Source organism: Poecilia latipinna, unplaced genomic scaffold (genome assembly GCF_001443285.1).
Source record: "Poecilia latipinna isolate Pla-1442-1.1 unplaced genomic scaffold, P_latipinna-1.0 Scaffold787, whole genome shotgun sequence".
Taxonomy (NCBI): Eukaryota; Metazoa; Chordata; class Actinopteri; order Cyprinodontiformes; family Poeciliidae; genus Poecilia; species Poecilia latipinna.
The window spans coordinates 278,950-294,710 of NW_015113403.1; the positions used below are offsets into that span (position 1 = coordinate 278,950).

A 15,761-nucleotide genomic window follows, 5' to 3' on the forward strand; every position below is an offset into this window, starting at 1 on the left:
AATAAGGAATTCTAAATATAATGTAAAATAAATAATAAAGTATGACATCGTTCAGTGTACAAAGCATGGAATAAGATTTCATAGCTCTGCCCCAATACTTAATATTATTCTAATATCGGGACTCATACAAATATTAATATCGGATTGATGCGTCTCTAATCAAAATGGCCTCAGTTGTAGGGAAAATGCTGCTTAATAATCAGTTCTCTAAATGTAGAAATTCAAGTTGAGAAGTTTAGGTACAGCGTGGATGTCTTTGCAACATCCAGGAGTTTTCTCACTCCTGAGGAATCACAGAGTCATAATGCTCATTGTTGCCAGCAGGTTGGTTTGTGTGGGCGTTGAATCATCTGGAAGGAGTTTATTTGTTTATTTGTTTACCATCAATGGCATTGGACTTTCTCAGAGATTTAACTGAAAAAAAGAAATGCTTCATCCTGCAAGAAAAATCTATCACAATTTGTTGGTGTAGATACAAACAAACATTTTTAATATACCTTTAAAATATATAAAAAAAATTCAGAATTTTACACATTTTAAATGTTTTTTAAAATGTGTAAAATTATGTGAAAATCAAGAGATTTTAGTTCAAGAAGTCTTTAAATACTTGATTAATTCTAATATAAATAAAGTTCTCACACATCTGAAAATTTGAAAATATTACTAGATCTGTTGATGTAGTAGGTTTTCAGACTGCTTTTTGAGGATTTCCTGTTGAGACATGAACTTTTCTATTTAATCTACATTCTCTTTTGCTTATGCACAAACATACTTTGAAATATCGAACCTCCTGACTGTTGCATGTTGTGTCTCTGCAGTCATCTTCGGGGAAGACGTTGCCTTTGGAGGAGTATTCCGATGCACAGTTGGCCTGAGAGACAAATACGGTAAGACGCTGAGCCTGCTGTCTGTGTCGTATGTCTGTGCCACTAGATGGCAGCAGAGCACAGAACAGAAATCTTAACCCCTCGCTTCATATGCTGGTCAGATTATCAGTGTGCACCTGAGGGACCAGAAGGATCCATCTGCACGTTCTGCACGTGTGTGTTGCAGCAGGGGAGCCTTTCACACTCGTTACAATAAACTGATGCAACAGAACAAGTCGCCTTGTGTTTTAGGCTTACAAATAGCCTCAATATGATCTACCTGGAAATGCCTTATTTAGGCATTCTAGTGACTAAAAATTAGGGATGAACTTGAAACTTTATTGTAATGTTTTTTGATACAATAGTGATAATATGATGATGATTTATTTTGTAATTATTGAGAAAGGGGCAGGTTTTTATGAGGTTTTTCTTCTTCCTGCTCCTTTTCACTCATGTAGATGAATTGTTACAAGACAATGTTTTTGTACATCTCGGTGTGTTTTGTTGAGTGAATAAACCTATTGATTAACTGATGAAAATGTGTTTAAAGTGTCAGCCTTTTCGGCTTCCAGTCAGTCCATGTAAAACGCTGAATACAGTGGAAGCCTGATGGAAATAAATGCTGCTGTGTGAATCAAACTAAGCTGTTTTCACAAAGGTTAAACGTTAGAAGTAGCAACTGTGCTACAAAAAAAGCGTCAAATTGCTTCATTCACACGTTTTGAAATGCAAATGCAGCATTTATCAAAGATCAAGAGAAACCTGCAGAGAATAAAAGCAAAGAAAAACAGCAAATGCACTCGACAGAAATTCAAAAATAACCCAAACATTCACGCAAGCTGGATACAAACTTGGTTTACTAGCAGTTACTATTCATGGCTATCATTGCAAAGTATTAATGAATCTGGCACCAACAGGGGCAAATGAGCATTTGTACGTTTTTGTATTGCACTTAATTACCACGGATTTGCGAGCAGATGGCGGCAACCTGTAATTACAGTCGAGGGTGGTTTGGGTCAGCAGGGATATCTTTGGCCTTTCTTGTGATTCTGGTTCTGTACAGCTGGGGCAGCTCTATAAGACTTATCCCTATAATTTTGCTGCACATCTTTGCAATGCCGTTTAGTCTGTGTTTATGTTTTAAGCTGAGGGAGTCAAACCAACAAATAAGACTGGCTCAATAAAAATGATGAAATCCAACCAATGACGGCCACAGAGCTCAAAGAGCAGGAGTAATAATCCCAAACACAATCAGTCAGAATTTGTTAATATTTAGACATAGTCACAATTTTAAAACATATCTTTAATTATAATGGGCTGCAATTAACCTGCAACAAAATTTCCATTTTCTTTTATATTTAGTTTTTTGCAAACTTGTCTTTGTGTAAAATGATTTCTTTATGGTAAACTCCAATAACCATAAACAAAACTGTCAGCAGTATCCACGTTAAGTTCTGATTCTCATTTACTTAAAACAAATGTCACGTAGTAACAAGTAAGTCTCATAAGTTTCCTATCGTAAATACACATTGAAAAAAACAAACAAAAAACCTGTTAAATGAAATGAAGCATAATTTGAATATAACGTAAATAGTGTGATTATGTCATTGTTAGGGATGCTTCATACACCATTTATTGCTATAATAAATGACCAACAATTATATGGTTATAATAAAAAAAAAACAGACTTTTGATAAAATGTTCTGGAATTAGGATCAGGTGGTCTATTGGTTGTGAAATGTGTTTTTTTTTTTCTCAAAACTGCAATAGAAACAACTTCTATCACATTACATTAGTTCATGTTTTTTCCTTTGAAAACGTCTTAAAGACATAGACGGAAACCCACTGGGCCCGAGTGTCTCAGTCCGGAACCTCAGTTGTCACATAATCAACAACCGGATGTTGCCACTGGCACAAACCATGTAGAAGAAGTCGACAGGAAGTAGATGGAGGATGATGGCGAGGCATGTTAATGTGAACAAGCTTATTCACATGTGATTTTAATTGCAATTATTATTTAATGGAAATACTGCAGTTGTGAACTTTTTTTTCCACCTTTAGCAGAATATTGACAAAGTTTTGCATACATTTATAATGGAAACACAGCCAGTGATAGTGATGCAGGGCAGGATTGTGAGGTGTTAACCTGAAGCAGAATTGATGTCAGTGGTAATGTTGTTCACAGTAGTCAGTAAAAAGGTGGTGAGATGTACATAATTTTGGTAAATATCGGCTGTAAAGCAATATTAATATCGGACATCGATATTGGCCCAAATTTTCAAATCAGTGCATCGCGAGTTAGTAGTTTTATTCCTTTGTTTTTCGATTATTGTTTTTATAATCGATTTCTAGGCACCTTCTATTGAACAGTAGTTCCCTCCTGGATTTTGCAATTGTTTGACAGACTACAAGTTGACTTCAAGTTAGGCTGAGGCAACAGTGTAGTAGAAGTAAGAAATACTGCCACCTGCAGGAGGGAGTGTGCAGTCACTTAGACCCAATGTTTTGTAATAAACTCACAATTATGCATTAGAATGAAAAAAAAAATGCAATGATACCAGAGCATTATTTAACTCTGGCATTTATATGATTTGCTCCATTTAAATGCAAGATGGGCCATAATTTTGATGAAGAATCACGTCACTAATCAGCAAATCTGTATTGCTTGGACATTTTAGAGAAAAAAAATCCTTCAGATTCATGGTTTTGTTAATTTATTAATGATGTTTCAGTGGCAGGGTTTGTGGCATCATGTCTTAGCCTGTTTTTAACCTCGTCTCCACCAGCAGATGTAAGGACTCTTTGATTAGTTCATGTTTTTTCCTTTGAAAACGTCTTAAAGACATAGACGGAAACCCACTGGGCCCGAGTGTCTCAGTCCGGAACCTCAGTTGCAAACATTTCTATTGATGTAGTTTTCCTTATTTTTAAATAGATGCCATTTTTGTTTGAAAATCTGGTTGGTGCGGTCGCCTGCGGTTCTGTAATCTAAATAAATATTTCCACATTACACGACAAAGACAATCAAACCGGTCTGGGTTGAATTCAGGACTTAAAAAAAACCCCAAAAAACAAAAACAGCTGACTGAGTCAGGAAATGGTGCCACCGAAGTGGTTATTTGAGGGGAGGCGGCGCGGAGGGGGAAAAAAGTCACTACTATGGTTTTCCTGCTTTAAACCCATTTTCCTTTTATTTCATGAACGGCTTTACAAGCCAGAAGTCTCGCATCCTGCCAAATGTAGCCGGCCTGCCTTTTGTTTTTATTGACGTCAGAAGTGCTGACCTTTCGGAGAGGGATCATTATTTTCCATCTCAACCTTGTGTACAGTGACAAGCGCAAAGCTGTTTTTATCCCTCTCGCCACAGAAAGGGATGATGCGCACACACCTCGACCACCTGCAGCGATTACACAGAGCAGAGGTTAATACAGGGCGCGCGCGATATGAATGGCTTTTCACAAGAGCGGCGCGCTGGCCTCGTGATCCGGCTCCGCAGCAGCTGGCCGCTCGCCGGGGCCAGCGCTGAGTACCGTCTCCCTGAGAACAACAACAACACGTCCACCGAGTCCTCTGTTGTTTGGACAGTTCAGCATGAATTCACCATGTCGTGGTTATGGCTAATTCAATAACTTCAGTTTCGCTAATGTGTTTAGCCGACCCTTCTCCCAAAATAAACCTTAAAAAAAAAAAAAAAACGTGTAAGTTGCTTGAACTTTCACACGAAGCCGCTTGTTTGGGTCCGACACGAGGCTCTAAGTTTTTTTTGATAACTTTTGATTTACGGCTCATTCCTCTGAAGGATTTGTGGCGCTGCGGCTGCTCGCTGACTTTTATGAGCTCAGAGGGCACCTAAGGGCAGAATTTCTCTGCTCAGCAGCTTGCTTCCCAGCACAACAGAAAAAAGGCCTGGCAAATACACAAAGATGACAAAAATAACACTAGCAACCCAAATTTAGTTTCCCCACTCTTGTGGTTCTTTTTCAGATTATAGGGTGGAGAGTGGAAATATGTTTTTTTTTTTCTCTCTCTCTTTCTGTTTTTCCTCCATGGGGGTTGCGTGAGTATATTGCTGGATTGGTTGAATGCAGTTAAGGGAGCCTCATCAGTGTGCTTCTTCGTTGATGCTTTTCTTTTTTAGGACCACATAATATAATGGGAAAGGAGGTGGATTGTAAAAGCTAATCAGTATAAATCAATTATGTCTGACTTGGGTTACTATTTGTTCCACATGTGCCTAATTGTGGTCGTTCCACATGAATAAATGCATCTATATACTCATTCAGCAGTCTAGACTGAACTCATTCTCAACACAGCTTTAGAAAGGATGCGTTCTACAAAATATTAGCTCCTCTTCCTTACTGATTTGTCCCCATCAATGACTTTTTTTTTTTGTTTTCTCTCCTGGTTCTGCTCCCAGGTAAGGACAGAGTCTTCAACACTCCTCTTTGTGAGCAGGGGATTGTGGGATTTGGCATTGGTGCAGCTGCTGCCGGTGCCACAGCTATTGCTGAGATCCAATTTGCCGACTACATCTTTCCAGCATTTGACCAGGTGAGACACTTTACCTGTGCGCTGACGAGATCTGCAGACAGTGTTTATGATACTGTTGTTCTGGATAGTATGTTTCTGCACAGTGCAGGATGTGCACGGACACAGTGGCTTTTAAAAGTATTGACAACGCCTTTGTCACGTAATAAATGTAAACTTCAGTGTGAGGATTTACTATGACAGAACAACACAGGCAACAGTTTCAGTCCCTAGATAGGCAAAGCTGGTAGAGATATACCTCAAATGACATTCAGCTGTAATTACAGTGAGTGTTGACTCCGCCCACCTTGTTTAATATTCAAGCCCCCTGAGTACTGAGTTGGGAGTGGTGGGTAGACACATACTCATGGAATGTTTCAGATTATATTCACCAGAAATTGTGAAAACCTTGCACCATTTTCCATCTACTTCAGTGACAGACAGCACTGTCTGTCACTGGACACTCACTGAATTATGTTAAAGGGGCAGTATTATGTCAAGTAACTATGTTGCCTTCAGTTGTTATGAAAATCCTCTGTATATCTAATATGATTCACAGGAAATTTGACTTCGTAATTTAACGCCTTGAAATTGGGACTCTGTCTCTTTAAAAAAAAACTCTTGCTCCCTCTGAAACTCTGCCTCCAAGAAGTATTTACAGCAGCCCTCCTCTTTTAACCCTGAAACAACGTTTTTACCAGCGTTGCACTGAGTATCTCCTATAATGAGCTCAGCAGGTGTTTGCTAATTGCTGCTGGCTAGTCTGAAGGAGCTGAGTGGGGGCAGTTGTGTGGATGGGGTGCTCTGTGGGGTGGAAGCTCAACTTGAAGAGCTCTGAGGAGCTTCGTCCTCGAAGGTGGTGCTAGGTCCACCCAGGCGCTTTGCACAGCTGAATGGTTGCCATGGGAGATAAAATTATTTCTCAATCACGCATGAAAAAATCAAAGCAACTCTCCAGTGTGTTTTTGATGACGTCATAATAAGATGTAAAGCTCAAAATCGTCAATTTTACTGTATACTTCCCATTTAAAGCCAATTTAACTGAATACTGTGCTGTGTGAATTAACATCTCACATACGCTCGTTCTACAGAGTATGTGAGTTTTAATGTGTTCTATAACGCCTCTATCTCTGAGTCTGCACTAAACTGTTACCACCACCAGCCAGTCGCAGACATTAATAAACAAATCAGTAGAATTTAGGAAAACACAAGAAAACTAATTGGATATCGAAATCAACCCAAATTTTCATGTCACTGCATCCTTAATTAGTCGTGAAATAGATTTTGGTCAGACTTCAGCATTTCATCCCCCATGGCAGACTGCTGGAACAGAATAGATGTGCTTCAGTGTTTGTATGTCCAGAGCAACACTCCACCATCTGAGAAGTCCAATCCAAGTAAAGGCAGAGCCACAAGCAACTACCCATTGCTCAATTTCTGAAATTTGAGGGTTACTTTATCAGTTCAGCTTGTAATCTGTTTGAACTAATATTTATGTTTTCTTGCACTGCAGTAAGTAGCACAAAAAAATAGTTTATAAAAGCAGTATTTTCTGCACATGACCTCCTGTTTTTCTCATGAAGATTAATATGACATTGATGGTTAGCGCATGATGAGAGCAGGTTTTACCTCGGACACACGTCATTCTGTCTAACCCTGTCCTTCACATGATGGATGTAATTTCTCTCCTTTGTCAAGGCAACATAAAGCAAAATATATGATAATGTAAGCTGTTTTACAGAATATGCCTCCTGTTTGGTGCATCAAAAAGATTGAGTAAAAAAAAAAACTAGCAACCGACAACGAGAGGTTCTGTTTTCCTTCTGTGTTCCTACTTAAAAAGATACAGGCAACTAGGCCTTAGAGATGCATGAAACTCAAAGTAGTATTCCACCTGAGTTTCAAAGAGAAAAGCTCGAGCAACTGTTTGGAGGATGCCCAGCATTAGAAACTCTAGCCATAAGCATAGGGCTCAAAGAGCTTGTAAAATGAATAAAGTGGTTTTTCAGTGGCTTTGATAGCAAAGAGAATGCCTCGGCTCATGAAATTAGACTCTCTGTCTTCTGGTGTGGTCTTTAGCCACCTCTCGCATACTGAGACTGTTAAAACCTAGCAGCCCAGTATCACATATCCCTGGATGATTACCTGAACCTCCATGTTTAGTTTCTTTCAGGTATCCACTCCTCACAGATGATCATTGTATAACAGTTTGTCTTTTTTTCATTCCCAGAACAATACATATATACAACATATCGTCACCAAACAAAATAAATTATAGGTTACACTTTATTTGCATAAAGTGTGCATAAGACTGACATTACACTGTCATAAACATGACATAGCAGCTTTTATGAAGATAACGGTGTTTTCATGAATGTTTGACTGCTGTCATGAAGTATCATTTGGTAGATATTGACACTTTTAATGCAAAGTTGCACTGATAGTTGCATTAAAAGTGTCAGCTTTGCATTGTTTGGTAAATAATAACAGTTTTAATGCAAGACTGCATTAAAACTTGTGTTTTAAAATGGTCAACTTTGCATTACGTGTCATTATTTACCAAATGACATTTCATGACAATAGTTATAAACATTGATGGAGACTCCTTCATGTTCATGACAGGTATTATGTCACATTTATGACAGTGTCATGTTAGCCTTATGCAAAGTGTTACCAAATTGGTACTCTACAATAACTCAACATTTCACAGTTGTCTAGTAAGCTCAAAATGTCCCAACACTGAATACTTTTACGTCTTACTTGACAGACATACTTGCAGATCTCTCTCTACACTAACTAAAGTTTAGGAAAGTCGAGCATTGTGTTTTGAGCTGTAAGAAACCTCAGCGTTTTTGGCATTGAACCTCGCCCAAAATGAACTTCTTGCATTCTATATAGTTTGGTGAAGCTCACATAAAATTCCTCTGGTTTTCACCTCGCAGCTCACGACAGTCGGTGAAATCCAGAGTCCAAGTAGAAACATGAGACCATCCACGGAAAGAGTCGGCTTGTCTTAAAGTTATAGACATTAATATCACACACATCCTAGGTATTGTTTTAGAGAACAGTGAAAATTATGCCATTGTCTGAACGACAAAAAGGAAGTTATTTTACAGGTTGCCCTGTCGGGTCACATCGCTGAAGATTAACAGTCACTGTGAATTGACATGAACTTGATTTATTGTCTTTGCAGATTGTGAATGAAGCTGCTAAGTACCGCTACCGTTCAGGGAACCTGTTTGACTGTGGGAACCTCACCATCCGGGCCCCATGGGGTTGTGTCGGCCACGGATCCTTGTACCACTCCCAAAGCCCCGAAGCCTTTTTTGCCCACTGCCCTGGTATTAAAGTGAGTGCTACACATTTTAAAATTAAAATGAAAGGTGGAATATTTTCAGATCTGTAGATATGTCAGATATGTAGAGCAGTGTTTTTCAACCACTGTTCCCTCTAATTTTTCATGTGTCTGAGCATACACAAAAGCTCCCTGAGCACACTGAGGACCACTGTGAGCAACATCAGATGTGCACGCTGTAACCACACACATCACACCCGTTCAAAATCATAGCAAGTTACATGGCTTATTAAAAGAATCAAATCACAGCAGCAATTTTTGTTTAATTAGTTTACTTTTAATATAAGCGATTTGGCCCACTTAAAATGAAAGACAAAAGGCTTTGTCTTTCATTTTAAGTGAAAGCTCACTTGGTACTTTGGCTTCGCTGCATGTCTTGCAGAGTAGACCTTTCTCACTCGAAAAAGAAAAAAACTCACCCAGTTTCACCGCTTGTTCTTCTATTTGCACATACTCAGACAGCCATTCCATCCTAAAAGAACCGCATTTCTTTTTTACTTTGTCTTGGTGAGCGGATGTGTCGCTGCCCGTTCGTTTCGCCATGATAAGGGGTTGCGTTTCTTAACTTCGCTGCACTGTTGATGGCAAACTAACCTGCAAGGCGCGTACGGGCAGGACACAGAGCTATCAACGCTATGATTGGCTGCATAGCATAATTAAACCGTATCGTATCGTTGGCTGAACATCTGTCACTCACTGCGTTACATTGAAAAATGGTACGGAATAAGACATTATTGGTCTAATTTAATATATTAGATTCGGTCTAATATTAAATATTAATTAATACGTTTATGGTGGATTTTATTTTATGCGCTGCATAGATTTTCTTGTGCGCTAAGACTGTGCAAGCAGAGCGCGATTGCGCAGGCGCGCAGCTTAGAGGGAACATTGGCCGTGAGTGATCGTCAGGTGTGCCGTAGAAATTATTCAATTTCACCTATGGTACCGTATTTTCCGGACTATAAGCTGCTACTTTTTTCCTAAACTTTGAACCATGCGGATTGTAGCCCAGTGCGGCTTTTCTGTGTATTTTTCTTCAACCACCAGGGGGCTCTCTAGCAGGAAGTGAATCATTAGAAGTCAAAATTGTAAATCAAAGAAGAACGCGTTAATTTTCATTTAGAACAACCACGTGCTAACGGCAGGCACGACGGAGAAATGTTTTCAAACTCATATGATGCAGCTTTTAAGTTGAGGGCTGTCGATCTGGCAGTACAGGAGGGAAATAAAGCCGCTGCACTTAAGCTCGGTGTGAACGAAACCATGGGTAGTAGTGGCTAGTGGTGTAATCATGTAATTTTCTTACCACTAGATGGCAGTAGGTACAGAGCATTTTACATTAAAACGAGAATTAGTGAGCCATGAATGTTACAGGTAGCGGTGAGAGCAAAGTATCTAGCAAGACTGTGACGACAGTGATGGAAAAGACAGTGAAGCTCAGCAGTAGCTGGAAAGAACATGGGTCCATTTCCCACAGCATGTCTGTGTGAAGTGAGCTTCTCAAGCCTGGTTACTATAAAAACTAAAACCAGAGAGAGACCGAGAGCTGTTGAGGAAGAGCTTTGTCTTTCTTCAATTTCTGCCAGAAATCGGCTGTTTTCATCCAAACATGCACAGGTTTCACACTAGATGGGTAAAATATACAGATATTGACATTTTGTACATGGAACTCTTCATATTGTAACAGTGAAATCTTTCCCAAATATTATTGCTTCTTTCAGAATAAGAATTATGTTCTGTATTCCAGCTTAAATAATGCTTGTGGATTAGTTTGTAAAACACTTTGAAGTTTTCTACAACTTCTTTAAATTTAATACCACAGTGTTGTGACACTGTTCAGGTGTATTTTTGAAGTGGACATGTTATGTGCAATTTGAAATAAGAAATACATTTTTGTGTTTATTTGATTCCTATTCAAGACACTTTGATAGACCACATTGTTGTGGCCCTGTTCAGGTGTATTTTTGAAGTGGACATGTTACATGCAATTTGAAATAAGAAATTTAAAATGTGATAAAAATACATTTTTGTGTTTATTTGATTCCTATTCAAGACACTTTGATAAGAATGACTATACATATAATATAGGTGACTACAGAGTATCTTTGTTTACATTTTTGGTTGGTGGTGTGCCTCGAGATTTTTTCAATTAAAACAGTGTACCTTGGCTCAAAAAAGGTTGAAAAACACTGATGTACACTCTACATATCTGTGAATTAGATGGAGTCCTCTTTAAATAATATCCTGGGTTTAAAATGGGTGCGTTGGATCAGGAAAGAGGTTGCCCAAATGTTAACTTTTCCCAGAAAGGAGATGATCAAACAGGTTTAGGTCAAAATTGCATCACCCTTAAAGAAAATAAGCCAAAGTTGTTTCTTCGTTTGATTAGAGATCCACAACCACAGTCGTCCTCACAATTTCAATGTGCACAAAATCGCAATTGCAAATACTGCTTTGATGCAATATTTGTTTGAAAGATATATTTCATGCGTTCTGCAATTTGACTTGGTGTATTAACCAGATTTTTTTCCAGTTGGGTAGAGTTTCTCTGCCATTGATAAAGCTGCTAATGATTTTAGTGACTGAGATGTTCAGGGAGAACAAAACTTTCTTTTTCTTTTTCTATTTTTCATGAAACAGGAGTGAGGAAAACCTGGTTTAATCTCAGTTGATATTGAATTGAAACGCATGTTTTCCTGATATCAACAAATGTAATCTTTCTGTTTTACCCAACATCTATCTAAAGGAATATTAACATTTTGTTGCGACCCAGTGAAAGTTCTGACTTGAATGTAATAAAGCTACAGATGAAGCTAAAGACTAGGATAATGGCAGCCTCATCACCCAAGATAAATCACCGTTATACGAGTTATAAGTAATATTTTAATGCTCTAACATTAATATAGAATTTTCCATTGAAAACTGATTAGAATATATATTTTGTCAAAAAATGCAAGAAAAATCAGATTTATTTCATTTCAAAACTGGTATTTGAGTTTTATTTTCAGAGTTATTATCTAAATCACCAATTTTAAATGAATACAATTTTGCCCTTAGATGTCATTACAGTCCATTATGCCATGGTTTTATACTTTCACATGCAATAGCGGTGAGAAAATCTGTGACATCCTGAAATTTATAAGAAACACTCAAATGACTTGCCTTAATCTGTCTATCCCACTTCCCTGCCTCAACTTATTAAAAGGATTTGAAGTGAACAAGGGCTGATAGAGGAGATCACAATGATTTCCATTCAGTTTCAACTGAGGAAGATCGGCAAAGAGAATGGATTATACAATTTAGCTGTTAACTGAGCGCAACAGACATGCTGTTTCTCTACAGAAAGGTCACACAACCTGAATGCTAATCCTTGTGCACACTGTCATTACTGGTTCCTCCATCTGACACAAAGCCTCTCAAGAATGAATTAGTTTTCCCTTCTGTTTTCATTACGGGGCTCTCTATCTGAACCCGACCTCTTAATTGTTGGAGAGAAGAAAGAAGGTAATAAACGTATAACTTCAGGGTAAAGCAACGGCTCATTTGGGCGTTCATGAATGTTTTACAATGCTATTGTTAAAGAGAGAGTTAGGAGTTTTTGAATTGGGGTTTTTGAGAGAAACTTGTTTCTAATAACTAATTTGACTAATAACTTAAACATTGGAAACCCTCACTGAGACTGCAGTTTATGATCAGTTTATTGTTTGTCAACTGCGCTAATGATGCTAATATTAGAAGCTGATGACAGTTTACGGTGTGAAACTGAATAATATTGTTCTTGTTAAGAACAATATTATTTATTATTATTATTATTATTATTATATAACATTTGTAAAATCTTCTTGAGCTATGCAATGGCAACATGTTCCTCTCACCCAGTGTGACGTTGCCTTTGGTCCCAATGTAACATATTATAGATTACACAGAACGTCTTCAGTATAGTATGATGAAAGTTTAACTCTATAAGACCTGAGGGTTAATTTTAGTTTTTTTTTTTCTCTTTGAAATAAGTTGAAAATAACTTAGTTTGAATAGATGTTGTATAAAACTGCACAACTACATTTCCAGGTGTGAAATTTTTTTTTAAACCTGCAGAGTTTTATTCTTTGTAGATTTTCATCATCGAAGAGAAAAACAACTCTCCAACTTTGAACTGTTTTTGAACAAATAATGTAGCTTGACATAAAAAAAAAATTATGGCTAAAACGATAAAAGTTTCAAGTTATGCAAAAAGTAGAAAAACAACTTTGTTGCTGTTGAGAGTTTTTAAAGAAATCAATATCAGGAAGTCAGAGCTCTGAACGCTTCTTCAGTGATTGTACATTAGAGAAGGTTTAAAATAAGTAAATAAACCAAAAAAAAAAAGAAAAAAAGTTTTAGGATTTAATTTGATTTGCCTGTGTTCCTCAGGTTGTAATACCTCGCAGTCCACTTCAGGCCAAAGGGCTGCTGCTTTCATGCATTGCTGACAACAACCCATGTTTATTCTTTGAGCCCAAGATTCTGTACAGAGCAGCAGGTAAGCCTGTTTAAATGTCATTTAAAGGAAATGTGTTTTGTTTGCTCTTTTATCACTTTGCTTTAATGGTGGCTGCTCACAAGGTAGCCAAGATCCTATCACAGCAGAATAACGGAGACTTCCACTGCTTTGACATTATTTCCTTTTAATAACTTCTCATTCTCCTCTCATTTGTTGGGGTCTCTGGGCATGTAAAAAGCTATCTCCGAGTCACATATTACAACAATAAACCCTTGCTTGTTTTTAGCGGATGGAAAAACTGCTGCCATGGTTACATAATAATTGCCTGATATGCATAAATTAGGGGAGCAAAATGAGCTCCATTATTATAATTAAAGTCCCTCTTTGAAAGGTGTTATGTAAGATTGTGGAGTAAATATGCAAAGCACATCTGGTTGTTTGGGACGGTGAGGTTGTGATGTTTAATAAAAAGAAAAAAAACAAAGAAAGATTTTGAAAATGGGGTTCAAACAAATGGAGACCACATCAAATTTATAGATTTATTTGGGCACATTTTTGCATTTATTTTTCAAACCAGACTGACAAGAACCCGGGCAGGCACGCAGGCGGATGGGGTTACGTTATTGTCTGCCTATTCTTCTGACATCAGTCGGTGTTTGGTGTTCAGCCCAAAAGGCCCTGATGGATTATCAGTTGGTCACACTCGTCCTCGTCGTTAGGATGTCTGTGTTTAGGCAGTTGGGAACTGGAGGACAAAACAAAACAACAAAACAGAACTGAAAATGTGTTGCCATTTCCTACAGTTTGTTTGTGGGATGATTAGAAGGGAGGCAGATAATTGTTATTGTACATGATGACAGGAGAGGGGACATATGAAGGTAATTTGTATGGAGGTGACAATGTCATACTCAGATGATTTAGCAGGCAGGAAATGTTTTCCCTCATTCCACTGGTGTGTAGTTCAGGCTGCTACAGGATATGTAACAGAACATCAAGATCCACGCATAGTTTTTACAGTTCTCATTATTGATGCCCTTAATATTTTTGCAAGTGTGGATTTATCTTTGAATTTTGAAAGTGTTGTGGGATTTAATAGAGTGCTGGTAAGCAGCCTCACCTCACCGACTGATGCGGGTAACCAGGGCAGCTGGGAGCAGGTGTCTGAGTTGTTGACAGTGGCTTTATTTGCATCATTTCTCATTTGAGTGCAATATCCGTTTTGGGAGTCGCAACGTAGTACAACAAGAATAATGTGTTGCCTTTCTTTTCCACAGACTGCTGCAAATTTTATTGCATTTCTGAACATTTGTGACAAGATACCTGTCAAATACGCTTCACGTTCTGGAATCGATGATTTCCAGACCTGAAATATTTGCATCGTGTTATCAAGAAACGTGTTAAATAGTGGCTCAGTTCTTTTGTGTATAGCCATGTAAACGTTAGTTGAAGAAGGTAAAAATATTTAGGAAGATATTTATTAGTCAGTTATTATTCCCACCCATACACAGACAATAATATTCTGAAATTAAATATCTCTGTTAAATTTTTTAACTACAGAAAACATAACAAACTTCATTGCCACCATCTTTGAATACAGGTTGTGGATTTCAAACTAAAAAAACATCTGACCTTATTCATAATCAGTCCAGTAACTACAGCTACATCCTTCGTAGAGATCTGCTGCATCTCTGTCTGCTACAGCTTACAGATATTGTGATGTTTCTGAAGAAATTTAAAAGGAGCCTGCCAATGTGTGTGTATTGGTCAGACTCGTACACACACTCATGCTGAGTAAGGTTCCCACGTTTAAGTGTCAAAAGCTTAAAACATCAAATAGTTTGTGTCTGTATTTGTTGCATATCATGAAAATGTCCAGGATATGAGGGATCTTTACATTGAATTACTCCATTTGGTACACAAAAAGCAACAGCACATAAGCTAAATTTAGCTAAAATGCTAAGGTTAGCTAAAACGCTATCAGTAGCATGTGGGCTGGCACAAGCAGATTGACTTATCTGATTGACAAAATGTGTAATAGACATTGTCACATTTTTCCTCTAAATATATTTACTTTAGTTTAATATAGATTGCATATGGAACGGCAATGTTGTTTCTCCTTTAGTCGTGAGTAGGCCTGTCACGATAACAAATTGTGCTGAGCGATTGTCTAAAAAATTATTGCGATAAACGATAATATTGTTTCAAGACCTTTTGACACTGATTTAATGGAAATGACTAATAATGCATGCGATTTCATGCCATAGATAGATGCACTTTATTTTCAAAAGAACACATAACACTGGAACTAATAAACTAAATAAACAAAACAACCAAAAACAAAAATAAAATGGATTCTCAGTCTCCATTAACAAAAAACGTACTTGAATAAAAGCTAAACAACATAAAGCCAAAGTGGAAATAAATACTGCAATCAACCAAAAGAGTGCAGATATGAAGTCTGTATACTATATTGCCCTTCAGAAATCACTAGATTTAAATAGAGAAGATGGGCACATCAGATTCTCCTCGTGAT

The 15,761-nt window shown here is 37.8% G+C and overlaps 1 protein-coding gene across 1 annotated transcript in view; it reads left to right on the forward strand.

Annotated features, from left to right (window-relative positions):
• Positions 1 to 15,761, forward strand: part of bckdhb (branched chain keto acid dehydrogenase E1 subunit beta) — a 70,744-nt gene that overhangs the window by 5,920 nt on the left and 49,063 nt on the right. Inside the window, exons 3-6 of the mRNA XM_015046676.1 lie at positions 819 to 887; positions 5,284 to 5,417; positions 8,587 to 8,742; positions 13,159 to 13,267. Coding sequence (XP_014902162.1) covers positions 819 to 887; positions 5,284 to 5,417; positions 8,587 to 8,742; positions 13,159 to 13,267 — 468 coding nt within the window. The remainder of the gene's footprint in view (positions 1 to 818; positions 888 to 5,283; positions 5,418 to 8,586; positions 8,743 to 13,158; positions 13,268 to 15,761) is intronic.